The sequence below is a fragment of the Lemur catta genome, chromosome 7 (assembly GCF_020740605.2).
Source record: "Lemur catta isolate mLemCat1 chromosome 7, mLemCat1.pri, whole genome shotgun sequence".
Taxonomy (NCBI): domain Eukaryota; kingdom Metazoa; phylum Chordata; class Mammalia; order Primates; family Lemuridae; genus Lemur; species Lemur catta.
Window position 1 is genome coordinate 100367476 of NC_059134.1, and position 12059 is coordinate 100379534.

General features: G+C 56.2%; 1 protein-coding gene across 2 annotated transcripts; it reads left to right on the forward strand.

The window, feature by feature from the left end:
- Positions 1-4455: 4455 nt before the first annotated feature.
- AP5B1 (adaptor related protein complex 5 subunit beta 1) lies at positions 4456-7711 on the forward strand. Of its 2 annotated transcripts, none has more exons than XM_045555992.1 (3): positions 4456-4500; positions 4834-5001; positions 5103-7711. In XM_045555992.1, the coding sequence occupies exons 2-3, from the start codon at positions 4852-4854 to the stop codon at positions 7584-7586; spliced, it is 2634 nt and encodes an 877-aa protein (XP_045411948.1). In that variant the 5' UTR covers positions 4456-4500; positions 4834-4851; the 3' UTR covers positions 7587-7711. The 2 variants fall into 2 exon arrangements, with proteins under 2 accessions (XP_045411948.1, XP_045411947.1); XM_045555991.1 differs by lacking the exon at positions 4456-4500 and adding an exon at positions 4507-4705.
- The last annotated feature ends 4348 nt before the right edge of the window (positions 7712-12059 follow it).

Consider the following 12059-nt stretch of genomic DNA (forward strand, 5'->3'; position numbering starts at 1 on the left):
CAGCTGTGCCAGGCACAAAGTGGATTATCAATAAATATTTCTTGAGTGAATAAATACCCCATTTTCTTGTGTGACCTGTTTACCTTTCATGTTCCAATTTTTGGTAGAGACATAGATACAGAGAAAATTTCTTTATTAAAAGGAAAACAATACAAATTCAGTGACAAAAGGCAACTGACGACTGGCTGGGAGAGAAGAGAGTACAGGGGACTGTGGAGAAAGTGGCCGTCAGAAAGGCAGTCACAATCATGTCATTCAGGTGCAGAAACTCAACATGACCACGTCTTTCCATTTCCCAAGAGAAGCCAGAAATCTAGATTTGTAAGTGAAATCTACCTATTTTTATATGTTAGCTCAAATTTAGAAAAACAAGGAATGGGTCAAACAAAACACCTTTGTGGGTTAGGTTTGACCCGCAGGCTGCTGGTGTGTGGGCTGTGGTTCAGGCAGCTTTGGAGCCAAACAATGTATGTGGCCCCGGGTGAACACGGAGCTAAACTGTGAGCCCCATGGGGACAGGCACCTTCTGCTCTGTTCACCACTGTTTGCCCAGCACCCAGCACAGGGCAGGCTAGATGTCATTCATCCATCTCTTAATTCAGTCAACAAACATTTACTCACACCAACCGTGTGCTAGGCACTGAGAATTCTGTGGTGCAAAGCAAAGAAAGAAATAAGGAAGGTGAACAAAGCAGAACATTTGACTAGAGCGAGGTGCCAGTGGCAGGTGGGGGTTGCTGAATGAGAGCTAGGAGCCAGCTGTGCAGAGCAGCGAAGAGCGTGGCCAGCAGAAGGAACAGCTGCTGCGAAGGCCCCAGAGCAGGAGTGAGCTCAGTGTGTGCACAGTGAACCCAAAGGCTACAGGGTGGGGTAGTGGGGGAGGAACTGAGGTTGGAGGGCCAGGTTGGCCATGTAGTCATGTGAGGTGCTGTTAAAACCCAAGTCAGAGGCTGGACATGGTGGCTCACTCCTGTAATCCTAGCACTTTTGGAGGCCAAGGCAGGAGGATGGAGACCAGCCGGGGCAACATAGTGAGACCCCATCTCTATAAAAAATAAAAAAATTAGCTAGGCATGGTGGCTCGTGCCAGTAGTCCCAGGTACTCAGGAGGCTGAGGTGGGAAGGTAATTTGAGCCCAAGAGTTTGCGGTTGCAGTGAGCTGAGGACACCACTGCACTCTAGCCCCAGCAACCCTGTCTCAAAAACAAAAACAACCCAGGTCAGGACCCTGTCTCCCCTCAGCTCAAACCCTCTAGCAGTTTCATTGCTACTGAAATAAAATCCCAAGGCCTGGCATGCGCTGACCCCTGCTGACCTCCTAACCCCCTTCTGGCTGGGTCCTTGGGTGCCAGTCACACTGCCTGTTCCTACGTCCCCTGAACAGGCCAGAGCCTGCTCTCAGTTCAGGCCTCCTCTCCCACTGCTCCTGCCTGGAACGCTTTGCCCTGAACGATGACTGGGAGCCTCTCGCCATTCAGGTTTCAGCCAGTTGTCCCCTCTTCCAAGAGGCCTCTTTGACCACCCCAGCTAAATCCTCGCCCCACCCCCGACCACCTCTGTTCCATTACCCTGTTCTTTTCTCTCCGTAGCACCTTCACTCTGTGAAATTTTGGTTTCTTTTTTGCTGTCTGTTCTCTCCATGAGTACAAGTTCTGCACTGGAGGGAATCCCTTTTAAAACACCATTTTTAGGCCGGGCCCGCTGGCTTATGCCTGTAATCCTAGCACTCTGGGAGGCCGAGGCAGGAGGATCGTTGAGCTCAGGAGTTCGAAACCAGCCTGAGCAAGAGTGAGACCCCCGTCTCTATTAAAAATAGAAGGAAATTAGCTGGACAACTAAAAATATATAGAAAAAATTAGCTGGGCATGGTGGCGCATGCCTGTAGTCCCAGCTACTCGGGAAGGCTGAGGCAAGAGGATTGCTTGAGCCCAGGAGTTTGAGGTTGCTGTGAGCTAGGCTGACGCCACGGCACTCACTCTAGCCCAGGCAACAGAGTGAGACTCTGTCTCAAAAAAAACCAAACCAAAACAAAAAAACACCATTTTTATAGTTTCATTTATATATAATTCATATACCATAAAATTCACCCTTTTACAAAGTATAACAATTTGCTGGCTTTGATATCCTCACAGAGCTGTACAACCATCACCACTATCTAATTCCAGAACGTTTTCATCACCCCAAAAGAAAACCCTATACTTAGCAGTCACTCTCTGTTCCTCCCAATGCCTCACCCCTGGCACCTACTACTCTATCTCTGTGGATGTGCCTATTGTCCCTTTTAAAGCATCCCCGTATCCCTAGCACCCACTGCAATGCAGATGCCTTAGTTGTAGCCCACATTTTACAGATGAGAAAACCGAGGCTCAGGGCCCCTCAGGAAACTGACTTTCCCTTTTCCAAGCATTGTGTCTGGTGTCTCCCCAGAACAGGCCGAATGGGGGAGGATGGGAACTCAGCAGGAAGAGAACAAAGACAGAGCCAGCACCGACCTCCCATAGGGTAGCAACACCTGGGCAGGCAAGTGAGAGCAGGGCGCATCCAGGGACCAGGATACCCAAGAGGGCTGAGGACAGCTGATGTGGGGGGATGGCCTGGGGCTGTTTGCTGAAGTCCAGGCTCTATGTCTGAGTAGCTTTGTGACTTTGGGTAAGTGACTGCACATCTCTGGGCCTCCCTTTCCTCATCTGTGAATGGTACCCACCTTTGGTACTTGGGGCTGCTGTGAACCTCAGCGAGTCCATGTGGTTGCAGCCATCAAGTATTGGAAACCACACATGCATTCCCTCCCTCCGAACCCTCAGCTTCAAGGAGCCAAGGCTCAGATAGGCTGGAGGTTTGCAGAGGCCATGCTGTCAAAGGCTGAGCTGGGGCCAGGGGCAGTGTCAGGCCTCCTGACTCTTGGAAGCCTGTCTCCTCAACTGTAAAAGGGGTTTAATCATTCCTGCCTTACCATGTGTGGTGACGGCTAGGGACGTGCAGTTACAGCACTCTCTGGGCCTCAGACAGGGAAACCAGACAGGCTTCTATTCCAAGCTGCCTTCCCTCCCTAGGGCTGCTCTCATGCTGGCCTCTTTCATCTTAGGTTTAATTAGCCAGGCTGCCCCACCCCACCGCCTCTTGGGTGGGAGTCATCATTCCCATTTTATAGATGGGGAAACTGAGGCACCTAGAGGGAAGTGGTTTGGGGCTGCCGCCTGTGAGTCAATTGTGGAGCCAGGGCCCAGAGGAGCCAGGACTGGGCTTTCTGGCTGGACCTGTCCCTCCAGGTGGGTCCCTGTCTCCAGCCCCATGGTTGGCACCCTAGGTACCCAGACAGCTTTCTTTCCAGCACTCTACCCCTTAGCTCCCCTCCACCTCCTTTCAGGAGCTGCAGCAGGATGGGTTAGGGAGGAGCTTGCACAGCCTGGAAGAAGTGGAGAGGCAAGTTGGCAGCTGCTGGCATGGGGGCTCAGGCCTGTTTCATCTTCAAAGCGGCCAATTATGAGCCAGAGGGGTTAGGCTGGTGGGGGATGGGGTTTGGACGCCTTGGACTCGATTCTGTGCCCTGGAAACCAGCGGTCATTGGGGCATCTGAACCTGGGCCAGCTCCCTGGATGCCCCCAAACAGCTCGGGGCCAGCCTTCTGGATGTCGACAGTGCTGGGTTCCAGGCCTGCTTGGACCTAGGTCTCCGGCAGCGAGGTCGCTCTCCTCCCGGGCCTTGGTTTCCCCGGCTGTGCTAGGCGTATGGCGAGCCCCGTGACCCACCGGGCCCGCCAACCCGCAATTCCCGAGTGGATCCCGTTGTTTTCTGGCTTCCTTTCCACTTATGGCCTGCCCCGCCCGCGCCGTCTCGGCCCCTGCCAGCCGTCGGCGCGGCCTGGGGCAAAGGTCAGGTGCTCCCGCCGGGCGGCGACCCGGGCGCCGGCTCCTCGCCCCCAAGCCGAGCGGGTGGGGGGGCCGCTCCCCCAGACAGGCGTCGGGAAGCGAAGCCAAGCCCTGCGGCGCCCGCCCGACCGGTTCAGCTGGGGCCGCGGTGCGCTGTTCCTGCGGGCGCCCTGGGACCCCACCTCTCACGCCCCTAGAGGCCACCCGGGAAGCCCGAGGACCCGCACCCACGCCACCCTCAGGGGCCACGAGCGTCCGGGGCGAGATGCAGTGCGCCCGAGCGCCGGCGGGGGCGCGCTGGCTGCCCTCCTGACCGTCTCGGTGAGCGCAGGCGGGACCTGGGCCGCTGTCCGCCCGAGGGCCCTGGGATCGCAGCCACCGCGCCGGGGAGCCGGGCCCACCCACCACCGGGCCTGCGGCGGTTTCGGGGAAGGGGGGCCTGCCGGCGGGACAGTTACTCAGCCCCAGCGAAACCGGCGAGTCGGCACCTGCCGGCTGCGGGCGGGGAGGCGGCCCCGTTACGCCCCGCCCCCGCCGGCCTTGCCGCCCCCGCGCCGCGCCCCGCCCCGCCCCGCGCCGCCAGCCCGGAAGGAGCCGGCCGGCCGAGCGCCGGCGGCGGCTGAGTCAGGCGGTGAGAGCGAGCCCGTTACCGCGGGCGCCGGGGGCCCAGGCGGCGCTGTGGTTTCGGTGCCGGCCGCGGGCGGCCTAATGAGCACTCCGCACGCACCGGCGCCCCGCCCCTGCTTGCCCGCAGGAGCCTTGGCGGCCCGCCCCGGGGACACCCCCGAAAGCTCTCGGTTTCGTGTTGGCACCCTATGCGGGGTCCCTGCTGGAATGTGCGAGACGGCCCTGGGAGGACGGTAGCCCCTTCGGGGATGGTGGAGGGCGCCCTCTGGCGGCCTCGGGACCCCGCTAGTCTTCGCAGCCGCGGCCGCCGTCCCGACGCTCCCGGTCTCCTCCGCAGGGACCTGCGCGCCTGACCATGGGGCCTCTGAGCCGGGAAGCCTGGGCCCAGCGCCTGGCGGCCTTCCGGGCCAGCCCGTCTGCCTTCATGGCAGATCCCGAGGGAGAGGATTTGGGTCGCGACTTGCTGAGCGACCTGAGGAATGAGAAGTTGAGCGAACAGACCAAGGTAAGCCCCGCACGTGTTCCCTCCCTGGCCCATGTGGTTACCCCAGCCTCCCGCGTCCTGAGCCTCATCTTCATGATTCCCTCCTAACCCCCCCGTCCCAGGTGTCTTTGCTGGTCCTGAGCTTGGAGTACCCAGTCCAACTGTGGCCTGACGCCCCTGCGGCCGAGGTGGCCGCCACCTCCCTGTTGGACACCCTGGTCCTCCTACCCCCACGGCTCTCAGCTCTCCGGCGGCTCTTGCTGCTGGCGGCCACCACAGCCCTGGTGGCAGGAGGCGCGCTGGGCCCCACCTCGGGCGCCTCCTGCCGGCTGCTTCCCCTACTGCTTGGCTTGGCCTCGGGCAGCGACCTGGGACCAGGCTTTGGCCCCACCTCGGAACAGCGCTCTCTACAGGCCACAGCGTGTGAGTGTCTGCGAGAGCTGGAGAGCTGCAAGCCTGGGCTGCTGGGGGGCGCCCTGGGGCTGTTGCGGGGCCTGCTGGGGCAGGCGGGCCCCGTCCAGCCATTCAGCCTGCTGCTGGCACTTGCTCTGCGCAACACCCTGTTGGTCCAGTCCCGGGCTGGGGCTGGCCTGCGGGGCCTGCTCATGGCCGGCATCTCCCCCACTAGGGGTGGTCCCTGGGACTGGACACTAGTTGAAGAGGGTGATGCCCACCTTCAGCCCCAGGCACCCAGCTGGCCAGCAGCTGAGGAGGGGGAGCGTGGCCTTGAAGCTCGAGAGCCCAGCCCTGAGGAGGCCCGGGAGCTGCGGGCTGCTGTGGCCCAGCTTCTAGACACCACCTATCTGCTCACGCCTGTGGCCCAGGCCCAGCTTCTGTGGCTGCTGGGGTGGGCCCTACGGGGTCTGCAGGGACAGCCACCAGCGCTCTTCAAACCGCAGCTGGTACGGCTGCTGGGCACAGCACAGCTGACGCTCTTGCACGCTGTTCTTGCGCTCAAGGCGGCCTTTGGTGAGGCACTGTTCACAGCCCAGGATGAGGCCTTGCTGCTCCGACGGCTTACCTTGGCCGCCCAGCACCCAGCCCTGCCCCTGCCCACTCATCTCTTCTATCTGCACTGCCTCCTGAGCTTCCCTGAGAACTGGCCACTGGGCCTGGAAGGTGAGGAGGCTGCGCCGCTGCTGCTAAGGCCCCAGCTCTGCCATGGCCTCCTGCCCAGTCTCCTGCATGACCGGATGGCCCTCCTGGCTCGCCTGCATTTGCTGTGCCTGCTCTGTGCCGAAGATGAGGAAGAGGAGGAGAAAGGCCTGGTTCAGAGCCCTCGGGGCTCCCTGGAGGAGCTAATGGCCGGCTTGCAGCAGAGGGCAGCCCTGGAGGGGGGCCCCCGGGCTTTGGCTACTCTCTGCTTCCAGGCCTCATACCTGGTTGCCTGCTGCCTGGCCGGGCAACCTACGGTGCTGACACCCTTGATCCATGGACTGGCCCAGCTGTACCGAGCCCGGCCTGTGCTGGCTCCCCACTTTGTGGACCTCTTGGATCAGGTGGGCCCTGAGCTGGGGGAGCCTCTGAGGGCGTTGTTGCGGCAGGAGGTGGTATCCAGGCCCGGCAGGGATGAAGCTCTTTGCTGGCACCTGCAAATGCTGGCAAAGGTGGCAGATGGGAGTGCCCAGAGTGCCACCCTCAGCTTTCTACAGGCTGCAGCTGCCCACTGCACAGGCTGGGACCTACAGCAGGCCCTGCTGCGGGTCTGCCGGGCCCTGCTACAGGTGGGTGGGGGGGATGGCCTGGCAGACTTGCTGCAGGCACTGGCCAGGCAGCTGGAGGACCCTGACGGGCGGGACCACGCCCGCCTCTACTACATCCTCCTGGCCCACCTGGCAGGGCCCAAGTTGGGGGTAGCCCTGGCCCCCTCGCTTACTGCACCTGCACTAGCCTCTTCACTGGTGGCTGAGAACCAGGGCTTTGCAGCAGCACTGATGGTGCAGGAGGCCCCAGCCCCAATTCGGCTGAGCGTGGGGTCCCGAGAGATCAAGGGCCCACTCCCTGTGCTGCAGCTCCAGGTGGAAGCGCTGGAGCCCATCTATTCTCTGGAACTGCGCTTCCGTGTGGAAGGACAAATCTATGCACCCTTGGACGCTGTCCACATGCCCTGCCTGTGCCCTGGCCGCCCTGCCCACCCTCTGCTCCTGCCACTGCAGCCCCGACGCCCAGCCCCCGCACGGCTGGATGTCCATGCCCTTTACACCGTGCCCACTGGTCTCACGTGCCATGCCCACCTGCCACCCCTGTCTGTGAACTTCTCTGACCTCTTTCTGCCTTTCCCTCACCCCCCAGAGGGGACCGGGCCAGGCTTCTTTGAGGAGCTCTGGCATTCCTGCCTGCCAGAGGGTGCTGAGAGTCGTGTGTGGTGCCCGCTTGGGCCACAGGGGCTCGAGCCCTTGGTGTCACACCACCTGGAGCCTTTTGTGATGGTGGCCCAGCCCCCCACCAGCTACTGTGTTGCGATCCGCCTGCCCCCAAACTCGAGGCTGCTGCTGCGGCTGGAGGCGGCGCAGGGAGACGGAGCATCTGTGGCCCTGCGGACTGATGACTGGGCCGTGCTGCCCCTGGCGGGAGACTACCTCCGAGGGCTGTCAGCTGCTGTCTGAGCCCTGGGGAGGCCAGGTGCGGGCAGGACTATGGCCCATTGTGGGGACTTGCCTACTAGGGGCTGACAAAGGCCTGGACACACTCCTGTAGCTCTTCTCCCAAAGATCTTGCATTCACCAATGACCCTCACTGGTGGTTTTCTTTTGGGCCCTGGCTGGGACCAGGCTCACCGGCGTGGGGGTGGGGAGGTCTGTCTTAGTGCATTTTTGCTGCTATAGTAGAACACCTGAGACTTGGTAATTTATAATGAACAGAAACTTATTGGCTCACACTTCTGGAGGCTGGAAGTCCAAGATTGAGGGGCCAACGCCTGGCATGGGCCTGCTGCGCCATTCCATGGCAGAAGACAGAGGGTGAGAGGGAGAGAGAGCGTGTGAGTGCGAGGGGCCAATCTCATTTTCATAACGAACGCACTGCTGTGATAACGGCATTAATTCATTCATGGGAGAAGAGCTCTTATGGCCTAATCACATCTTAAAGGTCCCAAACCTTGATAGTGTTACCATGGCAATTAAATTTCAACATGAGTTTGGGAAGGGACAAACATTCCAACCATAGCAGAGTCATAGGCCCCAAGAAAGCTTCCAGATGAAATCCCAGGACCACAGGACTCCATGGTTCCTGCCCAGATGCTGAGACTCTCCAGAGTGCCTGCCTGGGAGGCAGGAGAAAACATCCTCCGCTTCTCAGAGAAGGTCTGGCCTTGCCCTTGGCCACACAGCAACTCAGGAAGGAAGCTGGAGCCACAATTTGGGCCTTGTGACCTGTGGGCCAGTGCTTTTCAACTCACGAGGTTTGCAGGGTCACTGTCCTGGGGTGCTCAGGCTGGGCCAGATGATGGGCCCACAGCCAGGAACAGTGAGAGAGGCCACAGTGGCCAGGTGGCCTCTTTCTGAGGGAGAGAGTCCTCCCCAGGCTGTGCTGATTGGAGCCAGCACTGGGAAGGGCCTGCTAGTAAGGTTTGGGGGCTGAAATAGGGGCCCACATGATCTGGACTAAAACTAAGCTGACTTCTCCTAACCTCAGCCCCTGAGAAACCTAATCTGTGCTCAGGAATCTTCCCAGGTAAGAACCAGTTCCCCTAGTTCATTTTTCCAAGTATGCAAGACACTTGGTGTTCAGATGTGTTGAGGCCAACTCTGCTGCCAGGCACATGTGTGTTGCCTCAGTTCATCTTTTCAACAGCTCAGCAGGGCTCTGAAGATGAGGAAATCTGTAAGCCAGAGGGGTTGAGTGATCTTTCTAAGGTCACGTAGCTGGGTGGTAATAGTGTTTTGTCATCCTGTAGCAGGTTTCCATTACTACACACTGTCAGGGCAGAGCTCTGCAAGGGCCATAGAGTCCCCAAGCCTCTCAGCCCTGGGCCAGCACCCCGGATGCTGTCAAAACAGGAGTCAGCAGTGCTGGGTGGGAAAATGACAGGTAGCTTGGGCTTTACTGCTCCAGTGGAAGGGCCTGTCCTACTGCCCCTGCCTCTTGGGCTCCCAGCCTGCATGTTCCCTGGGGGCCAGCCCTGCCCCTCCAGATGGGGTGGGCTAGGAGAGGAAAGGAGGGCCTGGGGCAGTGGGACCTGTGGCCAGGTCAGGCCTGTGTCAAACTTGAGCTGGGCGGTAACTTGCTCTGTCACCTGGGCAAGCCATTGCCAAATCAGGAAGGGGTCAGTTCTGGGAAATGGAAACTTCTCTAGCTGTTTTCAGCGAAAAGGGATTTAAGACAGAATCAGGTACTTACAAAGTGCCTGAGAAAGCTGCAGAAGTGGGCCTCCAGGAAGCCACCACTGGTGCTGTCGAGTTCCAGAACTTACTGCCCCGCCTGCAATCCAGCCCCTCTCAGCACCCAGGAAGCTGGGCCTGGACCCTGGGATGCAGGGTGGGACTGTCACCATTGCCTCTTGATACCCACAAAGCCAGAGACCTGATGCTGCTGCAGAGAGACATCTCCAAGCCTGAACCTGCAGGACAAACAAGGAAATAAAACTTTGTTTCCTCCATCCACATCATTCAGAGGGCATCTAACAAGTGGAGTCAATCTCCCAAACAGAACTCCAGTGGCAAGGGAATCCAGAAATGCAGTTTTCTTTCTGCCCACAGATGCAGAAGGTGGTGTTAATCCTTAGCCTAAGATTAACATAATTGTTCCATGTAAGGACTGACCATCTATCCTTTTGTCCATCTGTCTACCCACCCAGGCATCCATCTCCTCAAGTGCTGGACACCAGTGACCCCCAAGCCCCCTGAACTGTGCTGCAGTGGCCATTCTTATGGACCTCTGTGACAGTTTCTCTGGGGTATGTACCAGGAGCAGAACTGCTGAATTGTAGGGTCTGCATATGCTTAACCTGACTAAGCAATGTCTGAGCAAAAGCTTTTGGCTTTACATCCTCTCAGCGTGCCTAGGAAGCCACACCAAGGGGTGGGAGGGACACCACATGTGCCATCCAGAGATTCCACACCTTGCATCCTTGGCAGCACGTACAGCTGCTCATAATCAAGCTTCCTAGAGATCTCAGCAGCAACACCACGTTCCTAGGCAACTATGCCTCATACAACCAGAAATTCTTCCCCAAAGGAGAGACCCAAAGTCCCGTCCATGAGTTACTTTGTGCACCTGTGCAGACGTTAATAATGTTCACCACTTGCTGGGTCTCTGCTTCCACATACACCAGTACTCTTCCTCACCTTGAAGGCAGGCCTGGCCTCGAGCCCAGCTCTGGCTAATGAAACGTGAAGGGTGTCAGTTCTGGGGCAAAATGTCATTGCCAGGGCCTAGTTTTCCAGACTTCTCTTCCCCTGTTGTGGCAGTTGGAAAGCTCATGTTGATATAGTTTAGTTATAATCTCACCTTGATATGTTGTTGTGCTGAATTATCAAGTTAATCATCAATAACACACTTTATATGTAACAAGGGAAAAGATGGGAGGAAATATTGGTTAATCTCTGTCCTACATGCAAGGAAGGAAGTATGGGTCTTCTGTGTAACGAGTTACAAGGCCAATATCAGGGCCGCCAGATTTAGCAAATGTATTATACAGGAAGTCTAGTTAATTTAAACTTGAATTTTGTAGAAACAACTAATTTTTTAGTTGTCAATAGGACACACACTAAAAAATAAGTTGTTTCTTAAAATTCAATATAATTTTATCTGTTATCCCTGGTTTTTAAATTTTTCTTCCAAACCCATTCTATATTCCTTTTGTCCTCGGGGATGTTTTGCTTAATGAGGTGACCCAAACCTCATTCCTGAAGGGTCTGCCTTGGTAATTCTGCCTGTGTTGGGTCACTTGAGTCTTTCATTAATGTTGTCATTGAACCTGGCAGTCCCAAGATGTCTCGGGATCCCCTGGGTATGACAGCCTCCTCCTTGTCTCCACTGTGTGGCAGCAACAATTTCTTACTTGATAATAAGGATCAATGGCCCTTTTAGAGATATTGGTTCCAAGGCATGAGAGGGCAAATGACAGGGTGGCAGTCTCCACTTCCAGTTCAAAAGAACCACAGCAGTGTCCATTCATGGCCATATTCTTTCTTGGATCCTGAGGCCTCTACACCTTAGGTGGGATGGGAAGTCAGTATTTTGTGAGAGGCTTCCAGGGAGGAAGACAATGATGGCAGCATAGGTCACCATCTCCCAATGTTGCCTAGAAAAACAATATGGAGTGAAGAAAAAAGAAAGATAAAACTACTCAAAATTTGAAGACAAGAATGCTCAAACATAAAAATAACTGTGAGTAAAAACAAACAAAAAAAACGAATGACAGTTCATGATCTCCCCCCTTGCCATGATTTGTGGTGAGCCAAGACCCCCAAGAAAAACTGGGGAGGGGGAAGGAAAGAGGGGAGTTAGTGATGGGGCCTAAGCTTGATCTAAGACCTTTCCAGAAACACTTAAGTCCACCCTGAGCCTGAAAATGCTAAAAAGTGTCTGCAGTAGGTCAAAGCTGGCACTACAGGGAAAGGATTTAAAGATACATGCAAGCTGTGAAGTCATGATCTTTGAAACAGACCCTAGGAGAGCAACTACACAAAAAAGAAGTTAGAAGTGCCCTCTAGCATTTGGATGTGAAGAGGAAGCAAATGGAGAAATTTCATGCTACTCCAAGATAAAAGAACAAAACGAGAAGACCCACAACCCCTCTCCCCACTCAAAACAAACAAATTCACCAAAGCATCTAGACTTTGCAACATTGACAGAAGAGGGCATATTATTTGAGACCTTGTAAAATATCCAATACCACAAAAATGAATAAGAAAAAGGCTAATAGGTTCATACAGAGTTTATTACAAAATATCAGAAAATGGGCCAGGCGTAGTGGCTCACGCCTGTAATCCTAGCACTCTGGGAGGCTGAGGCAGGCAAATTGTTTGAGCTCAGGAGTTCAAGACCAGCCTGAGCAAGAGTGAGACCCCGTCTCTACTAAAAATAGAAAGAAATTATATGGACAACTAAAAATATATATAGAAAAATTAGCCAGG